The 24,410-nt window shown below is 44.3% G+C and overlaps 1 protein-coding gene across 23 annotated transcripts in view; it reads right to left on the bottom strand.

Annotated features, from left to right (window-relative positions):
* The window catches only part of UNC80 (unc-80 subunit of NALCN channel complex), a 287,092-nt gene that overhangs the window by 177,054 nt on the left and 85,628 nt on the right, over positions 1-24,410 (bottom strand). For 21 of the 23 annotated variants that reach the window (XM_077272205.1, XM_077272209.1, XM_077272212.1 and 18 more), the window contains exon 18: positions 13,659-13,757. The exons of the other annotated variants lie outside the window; for them this stretch is intronic. In XM_077272205.1, the coding sequence (XP_077128320.1) occupies positions 13,659-13,757 (99 nt within the window). The remainder of the gene's footprint in view (positions 1-13,658; positions 13,758-24,410) is intronic. 23 annotated transcript variants of the gene reach the window in all.

Genomic DNA, 24,410 nt, shown 5'->3' with positions numbered 1-24,410 from the left:
AAATTGGATTTTGGGTTTGGAGACTCCCTGATGTACAGAAACAGTGGAAACCCCCCAATTCTAACTCCAACCCTAACCCCAACTCACCCCTAACCCTAATCCCCACCCGATCCATAATCCTAATCATAACCCTAACGATAATCACAACCCTAACCCCAAAACAACCTTAATCTCAACCCTAACCATAACCCTAATCAAAACTATAAATCCAACACACCCCTAATCCTAATCTCAACCCTAACCTCAAACCTAACCCTAATCCCAATACACACCTCACCCTAATCCCAACCCTAACCCTAATCCCAAACCTAACCCTAATACCAAACGTAACCCTAATACCAACCCTAACCCTAGCCCTAACCCTAACTTTAGCCCCAACCCTAACCCAGCCCTAACCCTAGCCCTAACCCTAAATTTAGCCCCAACCCTAACCCTAGCCCTAAGCCTAGCCCAACCCTAACCCTAGCCCTAACTTTAGCCCCAACCCTAACCCTAGCCCTAAGGCTACTTTCACACTTGTGTCATGTGGTATCCGTCGCAATCTGTCATGTTGGACAAAAAAACGGATCCTGCAAATGTGCCCGCAGGATGTGTTTTTTGCCCATAGACTTGTATTGCCGACGGATCGCGACAGATGGCCACACGTCACGTCCGTCGTGCACTGGATCCGTTGTATTTTGGCAGGAGGACCCAGGAACACCGGTAAGTATAACAGGGTCCCCGAATCCCCCTATTTCTCTGTCCTCTGATGTGCGATCACATCAGAGGACAGAGAATCACACATCACTTTTTTTTGTGGTGGCCGGTTAATTACCAGCAATCGCAAAACGGGTCAGGAAAAACCGACCCCAATCATGTTCTTTGGGGTCTCGGCTACCCCCGGCAGCCGAGACCCCAAAGATCTTCTGGGTGCCGGCCGGCTGGCGCACTGCACATGCGCCCATCATTTTTGGCCGGAACAAGATGGCGGCACCCGTCGGGAGACACGAGGAGCACCGGGGGAGACAGGTGAGTATCGGGGGGCAATCAGGGACCCTATTTCTCTGTCCTCTGATGTGCGATCACATCGGAGGACAGAGAAATTAAATGGGAAATCGTGGGGTTTTTTTGCGACCGCCGGTAAATGGTTAATTACCGGCGATCGCAACCCGGGGGTCGGTAAAAAAACCCAGAATCATGTTCTCTGGGGTCTCAGCTATCCCCAGCAACCAAGACCCCAGAGAAAATCCGACTCTGGGGGGCGCTATTCACTTTTTCCACAGCGCCGTTAATTAACGGTGCTGTGGTTTAAGTACCCTTAACTGCCGACGTTAAAAGGCGTATCAGCGGTCGTTAAGGGGTTAATATGGATAATTTGTTTACAAGCAGGAAAAGAACCTCAAACATAAAATCAAAGTTATACAATAGTGGCCTAAAAACAACAGCGGAAAACCCCAAAGATTGTGGTTTTCCTTTATGTGTCACAGTATTGCCAATCTTTAGGGCAACTGAAACTATTATGAGATCACTTAAAAAAGCCCTCCTCTTCCCATCAAAGGTTTTATCCTTTTAATATATTGCAATCATATTATACAGCACTGTGTCCTTACAATTGCTCATTTTGCATTTCTACCTAGTAAATTATTTCGCTTTTCTCTGCTCTATGTAGAAACAGGAAGCCTCTTGCCCCTGCAGAAATCATGTATCTCTTCAACTCCTGACCCAGCTGCTCCCTCTTCCCCCCTGCCCGGGAATTTTGAGTGACTCATGAGTTATACCGGGACAATTGACCTCTTGTTTCCACAGAGAGGTTAGAAGATTTCAGCTTGTCTGTTTTTAATCATGTAATGTGATAGACCTAATTGAAAAGAGAAGAATTAACTGGGTAGAAAGGCAAAATGAGCAATTGTAAATACATAGAGCTTTATAATGTAATGATTGCAATATATTAAGAGAAAAAATATGATGACAGGAGGAGTGCTTCTAAAAGGGAGTCTGTTAACCCCAAAATGAAAATTCAGCTACCATATATACTCGAGTATAAGTGCGGCACCCCAGGGTCCTGGTCGTCACAGTGGTATTACTTTCCTCTCGGGGAGAGTGATGCTACGTTTGGAGGCAAGGAAGGATAACTGCATCCAGATATCACAAACATGCAACACATTTCACACTCCAGACCACCAGGGGGAGCTTCTGCTCCTATTTATTAGGTCACTCCCCACATATATATAACTGGTAGTCTGTAGGGAAAGTTAGTTAGTTGCTGGCTGAGCTCAGCTCGGTTAGTTCCAGACCAGAGTCTGAGGAGGACAAAAGGTTAAAGGAGCTGTGCATGCCCTCGCTCCCAGAAAGAGACATTGAAAGGCAGAACTGTATTGCAGCGAGCGTGAAGGAAGTCGAAGCAAAGGAGAGGATACCAGAAGAGGGGACCAGCCACGCTCAAGCTGTCTCCTTCTGAGGCGCAACATCCCGATAGCCGGAACAACGAGGGAGTAAGGACCTCTGCCCCTTGTTTCAGCGACCGGCAGGACAGGTAATTGCAAGTTACCTGTCCGCACCTACACCCAGGAGGCACAGTGACACCCACAGAGCCGGGTTATCTAAGAGACCCTATAAACAGGCTCAAGTTACCAGTCATACGGTTTTGTCCTATCCTATATGGGGGACAGAGAGACCACATCTGTGAGACCCTTATGTGAAGCCATAGGCAGTAAGGGACTACACCACTGCAGCGCAAAGGAAGGCTACTGCTTTCCACCTGGACAAGGGAACTCTGGACTTGCCTCCAAACTGGCCGGACTCTGCCTGCCCTGTGATCTGGTGCCCTGGACTGTGGATGTTGAAGTCTTCAGTAAAGGTAAAGAGACTGCAACCTTGTGTCCTCGTTCTTCTCTGCGCCTCTCATCATACCACCATCTATACACTGGGAAGCCCTGAGGACATACTTCACCTGTGGGTAGGTATGCCATCTAGCTGCCATAACATCACCCCAGCGGACCCCTTAACCCCTTCATGACCCAGCCTATTTTGGCCTTAATGACCTTGCCGTTTTTTGCAATTCTGACCAGTGTCCCTTTATGAGGTAATAACTCAGCAACGCTTCAACGGATCCTAGCGATTCTGAGATTGTTTTTTCGTGACATATTGGGCTTCATGTTAGTGGTAAATTTAGGTCAATGATTTCTGAGTTTATTTGTGAAAAAAATGGAAATTTGGCGAAAATTTTGAAAATTTTGCAATTTTCACATTTTGAATTTTTATTCTGTTAAACCAGAGAGTTATGTGACACAAAATAGTTAATAAATAACATTTCCCACATGTCTACTTTACATCAGCACAATTTTGGAAACAAATTTTTTTTTGTTAGGAAGTTATAAGGGTTAAAATTTGACCAGTGATTTCTCATTTTTACAACAAAATTTACAAAACCATTTTTTTTAGGGACCACCTCACATTTGAAGTCATTTTGAGGGTTCTATATGGCTGAAAATACCCAAAAGTGACACCATTCTAAAAACTGCACCCCTCAAGGTGCTCAAAACCACATTCAAGAAGTTTATTAACCCTTCAGGTGTTTCACAGCAGCAGAAGCAACATGGAAGTAAAAAATGAACATTTATCTTTTTAGTCACAAAAATGATCTTTTAGCAACAATTTTTTTATTTTCCCAAGGGTAAAAGGAGAAACTGGACCACGAATGTTGTTGTCCAATTTGTCCTGAGTACGCTGATACCTCATATGTGGGGGTAAACCACTGTTTGGGCGCACGGCAGGGCTCGGAAGGGAAGGAGCGCCATTTGACTTTTTCAATGAAAAATTGGCTCCAATCTTTAGCGGACACCATGTCGCGTTTGGAGAGCCCCCGTGTGCCTAAACATTGGTGCTCCCCCACAAGGGACCCCATTTTGGAAACTAGACCCCCCAAGTAACTTATCTAGATGCATAGTGAGCACTTTAAACCCCCAGGTGCTTCACAAATTGATCCGTAAAAATGAAAAAGTACTTTTTTTACACAAAAAAATTATTTTAGCCTCAATTTTTTCATTTTCACATGGGCAACAGGATAAAATGGATCCTAAATTTTGTTGGGCAATTTCTCCTGAGTACACCGATACCTCACATGTGGGGCTAAACCACTGTTTGGGCACATGGTAAGGCTCGGAAGGGAAGGAGCGCCATTTGACTTTTTGAATGAAAAATTATCTCCATCGTTAGCGGACACCATGTCGCGTTTGGAAAGCCCCTGTGTGCCTAAACATTGGAGCTCCTCCACAAGTGACCCCATTTTGGAAACTAGACCCCCCAAGGAACTTATCTAGAGGCATAGTGAGCACTTTAAACCCTCAGGTGCTTCACAAATTGATCCGCAAAAATGAAAAAGTACTTTTTTTTCACACAAAATTTCTTTTAGCCTCAATTCTTTCATTTTCACATGGGCAACAGGATAAAATGGATCCTAAAATTTGTTGGGCAATTTCTCCTGAGTACGACGATGCCTCATATGTGGGGGTAAACCACTGTTTGGGTGCACGGCAAGGCTCGGAAGGGGAGGCGTGCCATTTGACTTTTTGAATGGAAAATTAGCTCCAATCGTTAGCGGACACCATGTCGCGTTTGGAGAGCCCCTGTGTGCCTAAACATTGGAGCTCCCCCACAAGTGACCCCATTTTGGAAACTAGACCTCCCAAGGAACTAATCTAGATGTGTGGTGAGCACTTTGAACCCCCAAGTGCTTCACAGAAGTTTATTCCGCAGAGCCGTGAAAATAAAAAATAATTTTTCTTTCCTCAAAAATGATTTTTAGCCCAGAATTTTTTATTTTCCCAAGGGTAACAGGAGAAATTGGACCCCAAAAGTTGTTGTCCAGTTTCTCCTGAGTACGCTGATACCCCATATGTGGGGGTAAACCACTGTTTGGGCACAAGTCGGGGCTCGGAAGGGAGGTAGTGACGTTTTGAAATGCAGGCTTTGATGGAGTGGTCTGCGAGCGTCACATTCCATTTGCAGAGCCCCTGATGTGCCTAAACAGTAGAAACCCCCCACAAGTGACCCCATTTTGGAAACTAGACCCCCCAAGAAACTTATCTAGATATGTGGTGAGCACTTTGAACCCCCAAGTGCTGCACAGAAGTTTACAACGCAGAGCCGTGAAAATAAAAAAATAATTTTTCTTTCCTTAAAAATGATGTTTTAGCAAGCAATTTTTTATTTTCACAAGGGTAACAGGAGAAATTGGACCCCAATAGTTGTTGCCCAGTTTGTCCTGAGTATGCTGGTACCCCATATGTGGGGGTAAACCACTGTTTGGGCACACGTCGGGGCTCGGAAGGGAGGGAGCACCATTTGACTTTTTGAACGCAAGATTGGCTGGAATCAATGGTGGCGCCACGTTGCGTTTGGAGACCCCTGATGTGCCTAAATAGTGGAAACCCCTCAATTCTAACTCCAACACTAACCCCAACACACCCCTAACCCTAATCCCAACCATAACCCCAACACACCCCTAACCCTAATCCCAACTCTAGCCATAACCCTAATCACAACCCAACCCCAACACACCCCTAACCACAACCCTAACCCTGATCCCAACCCTAACCCTAATCCCAACCCTAACCACAACTTTAACCCCAACACACCCCTAACCCTAACCATAACCCTAACCACAAGCCTATTCTTAATCCTATTTCCAACCCTAGCCCTAATTCCAACCCTAACTCTAATTCCAACCCTAACCCTAAGGCTATGTGCCCACGTTGCGGATTCGTGTGAGATTTTTCCGCACCATTTATGAAAAATCCGCAGGTAAAAGGCACTGCGTTTTACCTGCGGATTTACCGCGGATTTCCAGTGTTTTTTATGTGGATTTCACCTGCGGATTCCTATTGAGGAACAGCTGTAAAACGCTGCGAAATCCGCACAAAGAATTGACATGCTGCGGAAATACAGCGCAGCATTTCCGCGCGGTATTTTCCGCACCATGGGCACAGCGGATTTGGTTTTCCATAGGTTTACATGGTACTGTAAACCTGATGGAACACTGCTATGAATCCGCAGCGGCCAATCCGCTGCGGATCCGCAGCCAAATCTGCACCGTGTGCACATAGCCTAATTCTAATGCTAACCCTAGTTCTAACCCTAACCCTACCCCTAACCCTACCCCTAACCCTACCCCTAACCCTAGTTCTAACCCTAACCCTAGTTCTAACCCTAGTGGAAAAAAAAATATTTTCTTTATTTTATTATTGTCCCTACCTATGGGGGTGATAAAGGGGGGGGTCATTTACTATTTTTTTATTTTGATCACTGTGATAAGTTTACCACAGTGATCAAAATGTACATGGAACGCATCTGCCGGCCGGCAGATTCGGCGGGCGCACTGCGCATGCGCTTGCCATTTTGGAAGAAGGCGGCGCCCAAAGGGAAGACGGACCGACTTCGGGAAGCTCGGTAAGTATGAGGGGGTGGTGGGGGGGTGGATCGGAGCACAGGGGGGGGATCGGAGGACGGGGGGAGCGGACAGGAGCACGGGGGAGCGGACAGGGGGACGGAGGGGGGTACCGGACAGAACGGAGGACTGGGGAGGAGATCAGGGGCGGTGGGGGGGGGGCAGAACATGATTTCCAGCCATGGCAGATGCTATTGCAGCATCGGCCATGGCTGGATTGCAATATTTCACCATTTTCATAGGTGAAATATTGCAAATTGCTCTGATTGGCTGTTGCACTTTCAACAGCCAATCAGAGCGATCGTAGCCACGTGGGGGCAAATCCACCCCCCCTGGGCTGAAGTACAACTCCCCCTCTCCCTGCGGATGGGGTGAAATAGGAGTTAACCCTTTCACCCGATCTGCAGGGACGCGATCATTCCATGACACCACATAGGCGTCACAGGTTGGATTGGCACCGACTTTCATGACACCTACGTGGCGTCAAAGGTCGGGAAGGGGTTAAAGCAGCGTCAGTCACACTGACCGAATACCACAGGTGGCATCACGACCATAAACTCTATCCCTTTAAAGACCTTTCCCTTTCATATGGATGTCCCAGGGCCACGGACTGGGTCAGCCACCATGACATTCCCCCCTTTGAGCCGACTGGACCCGGTACCGAGTACCCCACTGCCCTGACGGGGCGCTCCATAAGCACCTTTTCATCACATTTTTTATGCTGAAAAAGCCCCCCTTGGCTCATACTCAAGTGAGGGTCCCCCAAGATGGAGGGGGATAGGCAGTGGCAGAGCAGCAGGTCACAGGAGGCAGGAGCTGGCTGCTGCGGCTAAACCCTGTACCCGCTGCTAAAGAGAAATGAATATTCACTGCACTGGCAGTGAATATTCATTTCTCTTTAATAGCGAGCACAGTAGTCGCAGCTGACTGCTTCCTGCAACTGCCAGGCGATCATGTGTGCCCGCTACTTAAGAGAAATGAATATTCACTTCTCTCCATTCCCATGGGTGTGGAGGGCAGTTAATTTTCATTTCCTTAAGAAGCACACATGATCGCCTGGCAGCTGCAGGAAGCTGGTGGCTACTGCTACTGTGCCCACTACTAAATAGCAATGAACAACTCACTGCTCTCCACGCACAGAATCCTAAGCGTGAAGAGCAGTGAGTACTCCGGCAGCTGTCCTCTGCTTGTAAGCAGCGCATGACGTCACTGCCATGCGCTGCATACAAGCATAAATCAGCTGCTGGCATCAGAACAAGACACTGGAGGTTTATTCCAGTTTATTTTGCAATTGAATTGTACAGATTATGTAACATTAAAGGAATGAGGAATAAGTTCAGAAATGATTATTCTTGGTATGATTTTTTTTACATACCAAATAATGGTCATTTTAAAAAAGGACATGTATAGTTATTATATCCACTGTATGTAAATTACCTAGGAAAAAACACCTAATGATTCATTTGAATAATTACAAAATCATATATTCCACCAGAATGATGCTCTGAGGAGGAAATATGAAGATATCAATGCATTAATCTTTCAGTTGCCTACATCATCATATACATATACAGCTTGCAAAAGTATTCACCCCTTGACTTTTTGCCTATTTTGTTACATTACAAACTGGGAATAAATAAGTTTGTAATCTCATCTGTGTGTGATGCACAACACTAAATAGTCTAAGTTGGTAAAGTGAGAAAAATATAGGCATAAATTAAATTTATGGGATAAAATAACTAAAAATTGCCATATGTGGCATATGTACTGTATATGTATTATATCCGGCTTTAAACTTCTCCACAACAGTATCACGGACCTGCCTGTTGTGTTCCTTGGTCTTCATGATGCTCTCTGTGCTTCAAACAGAACCCTGAGACTATCACGGAGCAGGTGCATTTATACGGAGACTTGATTACACACAGGTGGATTATATTTATCATCATTAGGCATTTAGGACAACATTGGATCATTCAGAGATCCACAATGAACTTCTGGAGTGAGTTGCACTGAAAGTAAAGGGGCCTAATAATATTGCACGCCCCACTTTTCAGTTTTTGATTTTCCACAAAAATGTAAAATAGCCAAAAAATTTTGTTCAACTTCACAATTGTGTTCCACTTGTTGGTGATTCTTCACCCAAAAAAATACATTTGGTATCTTTATGTTTGAAGCATGATATGTGGGAAAAGGTTGAAAAGTTCCAGGGAGCCGAATACAGGCACTGTACATTCACAAGCCACTGTAAATGGTTAAGGGGTAAGGCTAAATTTGCTGACAGATTTCCTTTAATATTTCCTGGTAAGTATAGTGAAAAAACCCAGAAGGCAATTATTTCCAGGCTTCTGGATCAACATTCCCCAAAGAAACTTTATAATGCCACAGACAACAGGTCCGGGGTTAGTCAGGTACTGTACACCTTTAGAAATACAAACCGTGATGGCAAATACTGCATGGTATAAAAATAAAAAGTGAAAGCGGCGCTGATAGTGCAGGGTACGAAATTACCTTCAGCGAATTTAAACAATCACCACAAGATTGTAAAAAGTGCTAAATAAAATATATAATAAAAAATTTGCGCTGGTATACCCTAGGTGTATATTAGACATAAAATCTTGTCAAAAAAAAGGACAAGTATGATCTTGTGACCAACAAACCCACACTATATATATATATATATATATATATATATATATATATATATATATATATATATATATATATATATATTTTAAATGTAGCTACCTCCTACAGTGCATATATTATCTACACATACATCGTATTGGTGCACTGAGTCAATTCATAATCCGTATCTGTACGGAGAAATGGACGCTACAGCCAAATGTTGTGGACGCTGCAGCCTGCTACTTAAGCTCCAATATAAAAGTCATACAATTAATAGTCAGTACCTTGAGAGGTAGAAATGAATCATCTGCCGGTTTCCGTGAGTTCTCAGGATTACTGGATGGCACGAGCACAGTCTTCAGCAAATATAGTACCGGAGGGCTGCCCCGGCCAGTGGCAGCTGCTCCGTGTACCAAACTCCAGGGGGGGGCGGAGATACACCGTCTTGGGCTGGCAGCGCCGCGAGGTGCGAACGGTGTGAGCAGCACGTCTAGGACCTGCGTGACGTAGTGGATCAGGTGACTGCCCCACGTGACTAGAGCATTCAGTACAGATCGCGGTAAGGACCAACATAGCCAATGTGTTTCGAAAATGACTGTTTTCTTCCTCAGGGCTGGTCCTTGCCCAGCTTAACCGTCCTTTTATAGCCTCCGCGATCCTGCTGGTCCAAACAATGGAAATCTCTGGTATTGAAATTGTATATCCACACTGGAGAGGCGGCAACTATATAAAATCCATGTCCAGGACTGAGAGTAAGTGGATTTTTTTATTAGACACATTGATTCCCAGAGGACTTAATTGTGGAGTCGAGCTGTTTGGCTTCTATTAACAAGCAGGATCGCAGAGGCTATAAAAGGACCCTTAAGCTGGGCAAGGACCAGCCCTGAGGAAGAAAACAGTAGTTTTCGAAACGCGTTGGCTTTGTTGGTCCTTACCGCGATCCGTACTGAATGCTCTAGTCACGTGGGGCGGTCACCTGATCCACTACGTCACGCAGGTCCTAGACGCGCTGCTCACACCGTTCGCACCTCGCGGCGCTGCCAGCCCAAGACGGTGTATCTCCGCCCCCCCTGGAGTTTGGTACACGGAGCAGCTGCCACCGGCCGGTACTATATTTGCTGAAGAATGTGCTCGTGCCATCCAGTAATCCTGAGAACTCATGGAAACCGGCAGATGATTCATTTCTACCTCTCAAGGTACTGACTATTAATTGTATGACTTTCATATTGGAGCTTAAGTAGCAGGCTGCAGCGTCCACAACATTTGGCTGTAGCGTCCATTTCTCCGTACAGATACGGATTATGAGTTGACTCAGTGCACTAATATGATGTATGTGTAGATAATATATGCACCGTAGGAGGTATCTACACTTAATATATATAGTGTGGGTTTGTTGGTCACGAGATCATACTTGTCCTTTTTTTACAAGATTTTATGTCTAATATACACCTAGGGTATACCAGCGTGAATTTTTAATTATATATTTTATTAAATACTGCATGGTGTTCACTGTTCAAGATTTTCTAGTGCTGCTGAAAGACATGTGAAGGTAGTGGGTAGAAGTAATACAACAGAATAAGAAGGGAAATCAAATGTCTGCTGGAGGACCTTTTAATGAAAGACAAAAAGTGAATGAAGTGTCTGTAACCTCAAGATAATGTGCAGGTTTTTATTTATTATTTCTTTTAGTTATATTAGATTTTCTTAGGAGTCAACCTGACTTGTATAGTTCAATAATGATTGAAGATGGTTTTATTACTTCAGAAAGGGAAAAACTGCACATGTGCAGCATGTTCTTTCATTGGGACATTGCTAAAACTGACCGAATCTTGGGATTATTTCCTTATAATAGTCAAATATTAAATAGGACCCGACAGCAGCATTTGAACTCTTAAAAAAAAAAAAGACACGCCTGTATTTCTACTTTGAAGCTGATTAAAATTATACTTTTATGAATAACTCAATTTTGTTGTTCTTCATAATCAGCCGTGGAAGATTTATGCTAATCTGGTGCTACTATCCAATCTCTCGCCAACCTCTGGCCTTTTACTGACACGTCACTGCATTTTCAGTGACCTGTCTCCTTAGGCCAAAATTTCACGCAGGTGCTGGGACTGCCAGTGGCGTTGCATGCAGAGATCGATTTCAATGCAGTTATCTGAAATTTACTACACAGGCCCAGTCCCAGAGAATGACAACACCTATGTGAGATTAACAGCAGGGCAAACCGGTCACTTAAAAATCATAGAACTGTAACTTAGAGATCGGAGGCAGCTGGGTGGATAATACCTAGGCTGCCAAAAGATAACCAGGAGCAACATACAGCCGCTCTGCAGGAGCAAATCCTTAACATAAAACTACTGATTTACAGAACAATGACAAAACGGAATTCTTCAAAAAAGGTGTGATTTTAATCAGCTTCAAAGTGCCATTACAGCCATGATTTTAGCCTGTACAAAATTCAGCTGACAGGTGCTCGTTAAATTCCTGGTTGGCATGAGAAACCAGGAAGGGATGTGATAAATTCTGTGCTGCATTCCAATTTACAAGAAAACATCTGTGCATTTTTGGAAATTGTATTGCCTTTTTCACTAATGCTTGCGTAATCCTTATATATTATTTGTAAACACTTTTTCGGTGATTACTTTGTATCTCTGTTCATACTGCACCCACACACACACACATGATCCACCATTTGAAAGGTAAACTTGTCCCATTCAGCAAGACCATAGCCAAACAAACCACACATCCACGATGTGATCACAAAATACAGTTTAAACATTATTTTCATAAATCTGCAGTATTGAAAAATGACCTGCAGGTGGCACCACACTACCACAAAGCACACTACCACAAAGCTGCTTACAGACATCACAACAAATCCTAACATTTGCCTTCAGGGTTTTCCAACTTGACAAACTCCTTGCCCAGCCGGTTTCAGGCACATTGGAGGATTGCACACTTCACTGCAGGTGAATCATATATGCAAACACATTTGTAAACATGCACTGCCTATTCAATTGCACATTTGCTCTGTTTATACTCCACTGACACACAGAAATGATACACCATTTCAAAGGTCAAATTACCTGCAGGTGTCATTTGCCTTGGGGTCTTTCCAGCTTGCCGAAGTGCTTGCCAGCCTATTTCAGGCAAATTTGTGGATCGTACACTTCACTGCAAGTGACTCATATATGCAAACACATTTGTAAACATGCACTGCTTTTTCAGTGATTACTTCGCCCCACACACACAAATGGTGAGTCACATATGCAAACACATTTGTAAACATGCACTGCTTTTTCGGTGATTACTTCGCCCCACACACACAAATAATACACCATTTGAAAGGTAAACTTGCCCCTTTCAGCAAGAAAAGACACAAACAAACCACACATTCACAATTTGATCAATAAATACAGTTTAAACATTCATTTTCAGAAACCTGCAGAAAAAAACAATAACCTGCAGGTGGCACCACAACCTCAAGACTTTTTTTAGCCTCTACTTATCAAACCAATTTATTGTATTACCAATCTACATATATAAATACCTCTCTGTGTTCATCATCTCATTAAATAGATTAACATTTGACCAGCTTGATTTTCCTGAAATTGCCTGTGCCCCTGACAACCAATGTATGAAAATTTGGCATGGGCCAACTAGTATATTACATATTTTTGCAAGTTTCCCCATTTTTTGCCACGAGTGTGTCACGTCCTCCTGGGAGATCTGGGGTTAGAAGATCGCTATGTATTGTGAATCGCAGATCTTCCATTTAACTTGTGTGTTTGTGTCCCATATTAAATGGATTTGGTTTTCTTAGGTGCTGAAGAGGTTAATGACCTTTTCTATGCTGGTCAGAAGCTTGCAGCTCCATTTTCAGCTGCTTCTGATCCGGTCATTACATTTCCCTATAAAACCTGGCTAGACCTTCTCTGTCTTGCCAGTGAAAGCTTTGCTTCCTACCTCCATGGAGGCACTATTCTGAAGTGGAGATCGTTATTGCTGCTGGAGATTGTTGCTTGCTGTTTTTGGGTGCATGCTTTCCTCATTATCCTATAGCTCATTGGTACATTCCTGTCCTTTCCTATATACCTCTTTCGCTTTGGTTAGTGTTTGTATGTTTGTTGCTTTCTGTTATGCCTGTTTTGCCTTTGTGTCTTGTTTACCTTTTATTTCTGTCCCAGGCCTCATGGGGTGGGGGAGTGGACAGATCAGGGTTTAGCAGGAGAATAGTAAGGTTGGAGACTTGGACTTCTCTACCTTCAAGGGTACCCCCGGGACAGGGATACTTAGGGACCCAGTTCCAGGGACAGTTTGATGCCCCCCTTCCCTACCAAAGACCGTCACAGCATGGGATTTTGGGATTCAAAAACAGTATAAAACATAAACTTTTTTTGTGAAGGATAAAGGCAAATTACTCATTTTAATCTCTGACAAAAGACCAGTACTAGGTGACGCAAGATAATTGGGTGTAATCCAGTTACAGAATTTGCATTGGAGCCAAATAAGCTTCATGGTACCTAAGAATTAGTAACAAATGACAGGGTGTCTGGTAGCAGAACATAGAGTGCATACAAAGTCTTTGCAATTGTTGCCTACTTACTGCTCTGGAGTCTGTGGGGGGTGGCTAGAGACGTAACTTCGGCACTCCTCGGGCGCATAGGATACCCGGCCCTTTTCAGGAGCGCTCGCATCTTCTGGTCTAGAGGTATAATAGTTCCAACCAGAGGAAAAAAAGTCAACTAGTGCCCCATTCCCTTTTTACCTAGCATGAATCATCTTGGGACTGTCATTGATACAAAATACTACAAAATACTACGAAATAAGAATCCTGTGTAACTCAGATATAAAAATATATAAGCAAGAGCAAGCGGTGGAATGGAAGCGCATAGAAGCAAAAAATCAGCAACATAGCTTTACAATCAGTAAGCTGAAACCTTGCCGTAGCGTGAGCAGTCATATATTGCATTAAAGCGTCTTAATGCTGAAATCTAAGCAAAGGTTGTACAACAAGGTGTACACACATATGCCAACATCCTAATAGGATTTTTTGGAAAATGCTATTCTTCCGCTCAACACATGTAACTAAATTTCTAGTGTTGAGACGCTTTGGAGGTCTTGTATATTCCTCATCAGACATGTTTATTTACATGTAAATCAAATGATTTTAATCTTGAATAGTTAAAATTGTGATTTTTAACATGAAAAGTCTTGGAATATGTATTCACAACTACCACGGCTGGCAAGATCCTTAACACTCGCTCCTTGGTGGTAAAAAGGCTATTTTGAAGATTTGCACTTGGATTGGAAGCGGTGAGTATTATTGTCTTATGTTATGTTCATATTCAGCGTTTTTGCTGCTTTTTTTTGTCTGCAGCCAAACCTGCTCTATTGGCAGTAAAAATGCTGTGTTTAAAATGCAAATTTTGCTACATTTTCTCAGTGTTTTTTAGCTGCATTTTTAGGTGCAGATTACATAGGTGTCTTATCTACAGTACGTTTAATATAGTTACTTTTATTAACCAAAAACTGCGAAAACGCAGCAAAACCTGCTAGCTGCATTTTTTTTCAGCGTTTTTGAACATTCTTATTGCTTTCTATGGGTGATAAAATGCTGAAAGAATTGACGCTGCAGATTTAGAAAATGCAGTTATCAATTTCTATTAGAAAAAGAAAACAAGAGCGTGCAAGAGATTTCTGAAATCTCATACATTTTGCTAGTATTGTAAAAAGAATCCTCTCATTTACATAAAAATATGCTGCAAAAAAAAAAGCTTCATGTGAACATAGCCATATACTTCATCTCAGTTCATGTAACTACATTTCTAAAGTTTAACCTGTTCAGAACTAGATATATAGTTTATTTTTTATTACCCAATAATTTATTGACAACCGAGCCAAAATAAAAGAAACAAAACAACAACCCAATAATATTAAATATATTTTATCTGCCTTTAATTTTTTGCCATTCATCTGAATTGTGCATAGGGAAAACAAACATATTGTTTCCTAAATATATAAATTAATTACTAAATATTTATTAAAAAAATAAATATTTCATGAAAAAGCCCCATTATGGTATAAACTTAACGGTATAACATACAGGCTACACTAGCATGAAACTTGATGAGAAAACAATGACCAACATTAACAGCTATAATTATGAACTAAGAACCATGCAGAAGGATATTTTTAAATGATTGTCTCAAGAAGTAAGTAACACTGATTTGCTTTCTGAAACCATAACCATAAACTGGAATTGCCAGGAGAATTTGTTTCCACATACAGTACAGACCAAAGGTTTGGATACACTTTCTTATTTAAAGATTTTTCTGTATTTTCATGACTATGAAAATTGCAAATTCACACTGAAGGCATCAAAACTATGAATTAACACATGTGGAATTATATAATTAACAAAAAAGTGTGAAACAACTGAAATTATGTCTTCTAGGTTCTTCAAAGTAGCCACCTTTTGCTTTGATGACTGCTTTGCACACTCTTGGCATGCTCTTGATGAGCTTCAAGAGGTAGTCACAGGGAATGGTTTTCACTTCACAGGTGTGCCCTGTCAGGTTTAATGAGTGGGATTTCTTGCCTTATAAATGGGGTTGGGACCATCAGTTGTGTTGTGCAGAAGTCTGGTGGATACACAGCTGATAGTCCTACTGAATAGACTGTTAGGATTTGTATTATGGCAAGAAAAAAGCAGCTAAGTAAAGAAAAACTTTTTTTTTTAGGCCCAAAAGTCACAATAAAGATATTTTGCTTTTAAATCTCTTTCCTGGATCCATGACTTCGAACAAAGCTGCTTGATACCTCACAAGTAGTGTTGAGCATTCCGATACCGCAAGTATCGGGTATCGGCCGATATTTGCTGTATCGGAATTCCGATACCGAGATCCGATACTTTTGTGGTATCGGGTATCGGTATCGAAACAACATTAATGTGTAAAAGAAAGAATTAAAATAAAAAATATTGCTATACTCACCTCTCCGACGCAGCCTGGACCTCACCGAGGGAACCGGCAGCGTTGTTTGCTTAAAATGCGCGCTTTTCCTTCCTTCCGTGACGTCACGGCTTCTGATTGGTCGCGTGCCGCCCATGTGGCCGCGACGCGACCAATCACAGCAAGCCGTGACGTAATTTCAGGTCCTTCTAGGCATTCAGTATTTTAAAATTATGTCCCGGCTTTGTGATTGGTCGCGTCGCGGTCACATGGGCGACGCGACCAATCACAAGCCGTGACGTCACGGGAGGCAGGAGATGCGCGCATTTTAAAATGCGCGCGTGTCCAGCCTCCCGTGACGTCACGGCTTGTGATTGGTCGCGTCGCCCATGTGGCCGCGACGCAACCAATCACAGCAAGCCGTGACGTAATTTCAGGTCCTTCAGGATTTTAAAATTACGTTCTGGCTTGTGATTGGTCGCGTCGCGGTCACATGGGCGACGCGACCAATCACAAGTCGTGACGTCACGGGAGGCTGGACACGCGCGCATTTTAAAATGCGCGCGTCTCCTGCCTCCCGTGACGTCACGGCTTGTGATTGGTCGCGTCGCCCATGTGACCGCGACGCGACCAATCACAAAGCCGGAACGTAATTTTAAAATACTGAATGCCTAGAAGGACCTGAAATTACGTCACGGCTTGCTGTGATTGGTCGCGTCGCGGCCACATGGGCGGCACGCGACCAATCAGAAGCCGTGACGTCACGGAAGGAAGGAAAAGCGCGCATTTTAAGCAAACAACGCTGCCGGTTCCCTCGGTGAGGTGAGTATAGCAATATTTTTTATTTTAATTCTTTATTTTACACATTAATATGGTTCCCAGGGCCTGAAGGAGAGTTTCCTCTCCTTCAGACCCTGGGAACCATCAGGGATACCGTCCGATACTTGAGTCCCATTGACTTGTATTGGTATCGGGTATCGGTATCGGATTAGATCCGATACTTTGCCGGTATCGGCCGATACTTTCCGATACCGATACTTTCAAGTATCGGACGGTATCGCTCAACACTACTCACAAGCTTTATCAGTGCTCAATGGAGTGGACTGCCCAGGAGCCAGAATGAAGAACATGAATATATTTGATTGTTGAGCTCTGCTGTATCCACAGACTTTCTTATATTACTGCTTAGTTAGTAAAACTCTTTCCATTATTGCAAAAGTAATCACTCTGTAAGGTGCAGTCACGGCCACAGCTAAAGTAGCTTTATACACTGACAGTCCAACCAAACAACTCGTGGTTTCCTTGAATCCCATAGATATGACATGGAAAGTGAGATGTAAAGGTGCCGGTTAACCTTTAAGGATTGTCAGCTGAGCGTCTTTGAGGTTGATAGCTATTCCCCCAGGGACAAAAGCAGATGTCAGACAACTCTGGATACAACTCTGAAAACAATAAGATCCGGTGCTGAAAATATGACTGATCTTCACATGATTTGGGTGACTGACGCAACGTAACATAAAAAAACAATGGGTTTGAGTTTTCTCTAATATATACAACCACTTTAACTAAGTGAGGAACAGCCATTGCTGAGCAGACAGCAGGGCCTATGTACAAATGTACACACGGTGATATTAAAGGGAGTCGGTCACCCAAAAAATGCAAATTCAGCTACTTAAAAATTTATATCAGGGACTTAACCTCCATAAAATAATACCATTAATATATATTTTGGTGATGTAGTTGCAGCTAAATTCATTTGTAATTCACAAGCAAATGAGGGCGCTTAGATGCACCCTTTGATGTGGCCAATAGCTTGGTGCACACTTACACCCTTTGATTTGCATATCCAGCACTGTCCCTGAGCTTGATAGACAGTGATGGCTCTCATAACTAGAGATGAGTGGTGTTCGAGTCGAACTGTTCGCCAATTTCAAATTCGAGCTGCTTTGGGCGGTGTTCGAGTCGTTCGACGAACCCGAACAATTTGCTTAAAATTCTGCTGTTCGAGTTTGTGTTCGAAACTGTTCGTTCACCAAAAGCCTAGCTTGATTTGCACATTAAAACTGTTTATCATTGTTAATGGACTGTTTCAGGGTACAGTGGGTGGGGGGGGGGATAGATCTGTGCTGAAATAATGCCGATCTCCATTTTTTTTTCTTTCCCGCATTTACAGAGGGACGGTGCAGTCTCTCAGCCTATCAGCAGTGCACACACACACAGCAATGTGCATGTGATGCACACAAGCAAGGGCATGTGTCATTGGCTGTGTATGTCAAATGTCCTTGCCCTATAAGAACCAGCCATTTGCCCCGTCACCACCATTTCCTCAGCTTAGTGTTAGACGGCACCGCTGCTGCTGTGGGCGCTATACAGACTAAGAGTGTTTTTTGGAGCGAATTGTCAGAGAGATAGGTTTAGGGAGTCGGGAGGAGTCGGGACTAGTTGTAATATCAGCCCTTTTCAGGGTAGGTTACAGCAGTTCATAGCACTGTTTGCCAGGCAGGTCTGAGCCAGTGCTGTGCAAGTGTTTGTCACAGCATTTGGTGTAATCTAGCTCAGCCAATCCTTTTGGGCTAGTAGCATTGTCATCTGAGTAGCCCGCCTGTGAAGCTAGCTACACCGCCTGTGTATCTCAATTTTTACTGCATCTAACCCAGTAAATCGTTTTGGGGTTTTGGGCTTAGTAGCAGTGTCTGCACGTCAGCAGAGTAGCCCGCTTGTGAAACTAACTACACCGCCTGTGTATCTCTATTTTCACTGCATCTAATCCAGTTAATAGTTTAGGGCCTAGGAGCAGTGTCTGCACGTCAGCAGAGTAGCCCGCTTGTGAAACTAACTACACCGCCTGTGTATCTCTATTTTCACTGCATCTAATCCAGTTAATAGTTTAGGGCCTAGGAGCAGTGTCTGCACGTCAGCAGAGCAGCCCGCCTGTGAAACAAACTATACCGCCTGTGTATCTCAATTTATACTGCATCTAATCCAGTTAATAGTTTTGGGTCTAGGAGCAGTGTCTGCATGTCAGCAGAGTAGCCCGCCTGTGAAACAAACTATACCGCCTGTGTATCTCAATTTTTACTGCATCTAATCCAGTTAATAGTTTTGGGCCTAGGAGCAGTGTCTGCACTGTCCGACGAACCCTGGTGCAATACATTATGACGTATAGCCTGGGCAAATCACGCTGCAGGAGTGGTCTCAGATCAGGGACCTATGCACCCTTCTGCACAGTTTTGAAATAGCAACGAAGATGTTTAGTGCTGACGATGCCATTATCAGCATGACCATTCCGGTGATTTACATGCTGGAGCACACCTTACACAGTGTTCGGAGTCAGGTGGTGGAACAAGAGGAGGAGGAGGAACAGGAGGAGTCATATGCGGAAGGGATCATATCTCCAAGGTCAAGAAGGTTGGCATCACCAAGGCGGCTGGCATTGGAGGCTGGGGGAGAGGGATTACCAAGGGCGCATGGTAGCAGCCAAACTGTTGAGGAAGGTGCAGGAGGGGAGGAAGAAGTGGAGGATGAACTGGCGCTGGGCATGGAAGACTCATCAGATGAGGGAGACCTTGATCAAATTTCTGTTGTGCGAGGTTGGGGGGAGAGGGCAGATGAAGGAAGCATGATTCTCACCTCGCCACTAGTGTTGAGCGATACCGTCCGATATTTGAAAGTATCGGTATCGGAAAGTATCGGCCGATACCGGCAAAGTATCGGATCCAATCCGATACCGATACCCGATACCAATACAAGTCAATGGGACTCAAGTATCGGACGGTATCCCTGATGGTTCCCAGGGTCTGAAGGAGAGGAAACTCTCCTTCAGGCCCTGGGAACCATATTAATGTGTAAAATAAAGAATTAAAATAAAAAATATTGCGATACTCACCTCTCCGAGGGAACCGGCAGCGTTGTTTGCTTAAAATGCGCGCTTTTCCTTCCTTCCGTGACGTCACGGCTTCTGATTGGTCGCATGCCGCCCATGTGGCCGCGACGCGACCAATCACAGCAAGCTGTGACGTAATTTCAGGTCCTTCTAGGCATTCAGTATTTTAAAATTACTTTCCGGCTTTGTGATTGGTCGCGTCGCGGTCACATGGGCGACGCGACCAATCACAAGCCGTGACGTCACGGGAGGCAGGAGACGCGCGCATTTTAAAATGCGCGCGTGTCCAGCCTCCCGTGACGTCACGGCTTGTGATTGGTCGCGTCGCCATGTTGGCCGCGACGCAACCAATCACAGAAAGCCGTGACGTAATTTCAGGTCCTTCAGTATTTTAAAATTACGTTCCGGCTTTGTGATTGGTTGCGTCGCGGCCAACATGGCGACGCGACCAATCACAAGCCGTGACGTCACGGGAGGCTGGACACGCGCGCATTTTAAAATGCGCGCGTCTCCTGCCTCCCGTGACGTCACGGCTTGTGATTGGTCGCGTCGCCCATGTGACCGCGACGCGACCAATCACAAAGCCGGAACGTAATTTTAAAATACTGAATGCCTAGAAGGACCTGAAATTACGTCACAGCTTGCTGTGATTGGTCGCGTCGCGGCAACATGGGCGGCATGCGACCAATCAGAAGCCGTGACGTCACGGAAGGAAGGAAAAGCGCGCATTTTAAGCAAACAACGCTGCCGGTTCCCTCGGTGAGGTCCAGGCTGCGTCGGAGAGGTGAGTATAGCAATATTTTTTATTTTAATTCTTTATTTTACACATTAATGTTGTTTCGATACCGATACCCGATACCACAAAAGTATCGGATCTCGGTATCGGAATTCCGATACAGCAAATATCGGCCGATACCCGATACTTGCGGTATCGGAATGCTCAACACTACTCGCCACCACCAAGACAACAAGGACTTGGTCCTCCTGGATGTGCAAGACACATGAGTGCCTTCTTGCTGCACTACCTGCAACATGACCCTCGGATTGTCAGAATCCGAAATAATGCCGACTACTGAGTTGCCACACTCTTAGATCCCTGGTACAAAAGCAAATTTGGCTAAATAATTCCTGGCATAGAAAGGGATTCACGCATGCAGGAGTATCAGCAGAGACTGTTACAGAATCTAACATCTGCTTTTCCACAAAACACCAGTGGTGTACGTAGTCAATCTCTGAGTTCTAACTTGCCAACCGTGGGACTATCGAGTCATCACTCTAACCGTAACAGTAACATCGTATCTGGTGGTAACAGCAATTTTTTCCAATCGTTTCAAGATTTTTTTTAAACCATCCTTTGCAAGGCCACAGGAGACAAGAAGTCTGACGCACAGCCAACGCCTAGAGAGGATGGTACAAGAGTATCTCCAAGTTAACATCGATACCAAGACTGTGGAACTGGAGCCTTGCTCATTTTGGGCTTCCAATCTTGAAAAATGGCCTGAGCTCGCCACTCACGCCTTGGAGATCTTGTCGTGCCCCGCAGCCAGCATTCTCTCTGAACATGTGTTCAGCGCTGCTGTTGGTGTGCTGACAGATAAGCGCACGCGGCTGTCCAGTGACAATGTAGACAAACGTTCATCAAGATGAACAAATCCTGGATCCGCAAGGACTTTTCTACCCCTGTGTCATCTTGGGGAGACTAAAAGCTTGATGATTTTTGAAAATCACCTCACCAACCGTTTTAAAAAAACTCTGGCGAAATTGATGCCACTTAAGTGGTGTCTGTGGCCAAAGTTTTTGAATAAACGGAGACTCTTTTATTTAGTCCCCATGCTGAGTTTTACATGACGTTGCCATCGTCAATTCCAGGTGGGTGGGGTCGTCTGCAGAGTTGTTTACTCATACTATGGCCTGGGATTCAGAGGTCTGCTCCAAAGCTTCAGTGTCTGCTAGTCAGCAGAGTAGCCCAGCCACCCACCGCCTGTTTACCTAAGTACTATTTTTAACGGCATCTGGCCCAGGAAATCCTTTTGGGCCTAGTAGAATTTAGTGCTACTCAGCAGCGTACCCCACCCATGAAGCAAGCTACACCGCCTGTTTACCTAACTACTATTTTGTAATGGCATCTAGCCCAGGAAATCCTTCTGGGCCTAGTAGAATTTGGTGCTACTCAGCAGCATACCCCACCCATGAAGCAAGCTACACCGCCTGTTTACCTAAGTACTATTTTGTAACGGCATCTAGCCCGGGAAATCCTTTTGGGCCTAGTAGAATTTAGTGCTACTCAGCAGCGTACTTCACCCATGAAGCAAGCTACACCACCTGTTGATCTAATTACTAATTTTTAACTGCATCTAGCCCAGGAAATCGTTTTGCACCTAATAGCATTTTGTGCTACTCAGCACAGTACCCCAGCCATGAAGCAAGCTACACCGCCTGTTTACCTAAGTACCATTTTTTAACGGCATCTAGCTCAGGCAATCCTTTTGGGCCTAGTAGAATTTAGTGCTATTCAGCAGCGTACCCCACCCATGAAGCAAGCTACACTGCCTGTTTACCTACTATTTTGTAACGGCATCTAGCCTAGGAAATCCTTTTGGGCCTAGTAGAATTTAGTGCTACTCAGCAGCGTACCCCACCCATGAAGCAAGCAACACCGCCTGTTTACCTATCTACTATATTGTAATGGCATCTGGCCCAGGAAATCCTTTTGGGCCTACTAGCAATTTCTGCTACTCAGCAGAGTACCCCACCCATGAAGCAAGCTACACTGCCTTCTTTCTTTCTCAATCTAATCCCTCGGCTCTGGGGTGTCCACTCTCCCTCCAGCTCTCTCCTTCTCACAGGTGGACTACTGCGTGTTTTCACACTGTGGCGAATCTTTTGGGCCCAGGCATAAGAAGTCGTCGAGGTAATGGATAATATGTGCAGCCTTACAAATGTCCATGACAACATATTCGAGGAAGCAACTAAACGCCTCAATTAGTGAGCAGGATATGGAGCACCCCATGGGCAAACAGCGATCTATGTAGTATGCTTCTTCACAGAAGCAGCCCAATGGGAGGACACTATTCGGAGGCACAGGTAGTAACCGGAACGCCCCCTCAATGTCTGTTTTGGCCATTAGGGTGCCCCTTACCAACTTCTTGACCCGCCTGATTGCCTCGTCAAAGGAGGTACAGTACATAGTACTGTACTTTGTTCCGTGTCAATGTTGTCGTTTACTGACCTGCCCCTTGGATATGACAAATGGTGGATTAGTCTGAATGTATTGGGTTCCTTTTTTGGCACAACTCCCAACGGGGGTACCACTACGTCTTCTAAGGAAAGTGTTCTGAATGGACCCGCCAACATTCTACCTAAAGATATTTCTTTTTTAATTTTTTTTGCCACAACGTCTGGGTGTTGGTAGGGTGATTTTAGATTTTTACTCCAGCCTTTCTTGATTTAGAAGGGCATGACATGCCTATATCTGTGTCTCCTCCTCCTTTTACTCCTCCACCTCTTTTCTTTTCGCATGACTGTAACGGGGTCTACCAAGCTGGGGTACCTCTTTCAGTACCACCCCGTGTTTCAGGAGGTCCACTTTGCATTGGCTGGAGTCTGAATGAAGGACGCTGGCTGGAATTCCTTGATTACATGAGAGCATATAAAAGCTGACTGCTTCTCCACGTATTTCCAGTCTCACAACACTTTATTCACAGAACACAGAATATATGTAACAACAGATACAGAGGGCAGGTCCATTCAAAAGCGGCAGGCCAGACATACATTACAATAGCCGCAGGGGGCCGGAGCCTGCTGATATTTACTGTGGGAATTACAAAGGTGGGGAAGGTCAGAAAGGGGATATCTTGTCTCCTCTGCCCAGGGGCGCAGCCTGTGGGCTGATGCATTAGGGACATATATCTCACATGGAACCTATTATATATACAAATAACTGCATAACATATTCTGGGTGCTGGGGGGTTCTGTAACAATTACTATATGTAGTTGTGACTTTTCCATGTGTTTGTTGTGTCTTCTGAGCAGTTTGTCAGCTTTTGGACACCTTTTAAGGTGTTTTCTATGTGTTTTCCATGTGTTTGTATGTGTTTGTGTTTGCCTGCCATTGGTTTCAATGGGGTTCGGCGGTATTCGTTGAACGTTCGACGAACAGTTCGTCGAACACGTCCCTGTTCGACTAACCGAACCCGAACACTAGGGAGGTGGCTCATCTCTACTCATAGCGAGCATTCTCTAAAGTCAAATTCCTGTTCCTACATATGCGTTTCCTTTGCCCCAGCATGTTATATGATGGTGAGGTGACCGCATGTAACTGGTGACATTGGTTTGCCAGGACCAGGTGTTCAATGAGAGAGACCACCACCAGTCAAAAATAAACTTTTTACTCAAAGATAACTGGGTAGGGATTATATACAGGAGATAGCAGGCACAGATCTTGATGAACGTTTCTTTCAATACACAGAGCATTTTTCACACACAAATTCTTTTCTCTTTTCTCTCTATTGTGCCCTATCTT

The sequence above is a fragment of the Ranitomeya variabilis genome, chromosome 7 (genome assembly GCF_051348905.1).
Source record: "Ranitomeya variabilis isolate aRanVar5 chromosome 7, aRanVar5.hap1, whole genome shotgun sequence".
Classification (NCBI taxonomy): Eukaryota; Metazoa; Chordata; class Amphibia; order Anura; family Dendrobatidae; genus Ranitomeya; species Ranitomeya variabilis.
Note: the sequence above shows the minus strand (reverse complement) of the source record. Positions and strands in the feature narration are given on the sequence as shown.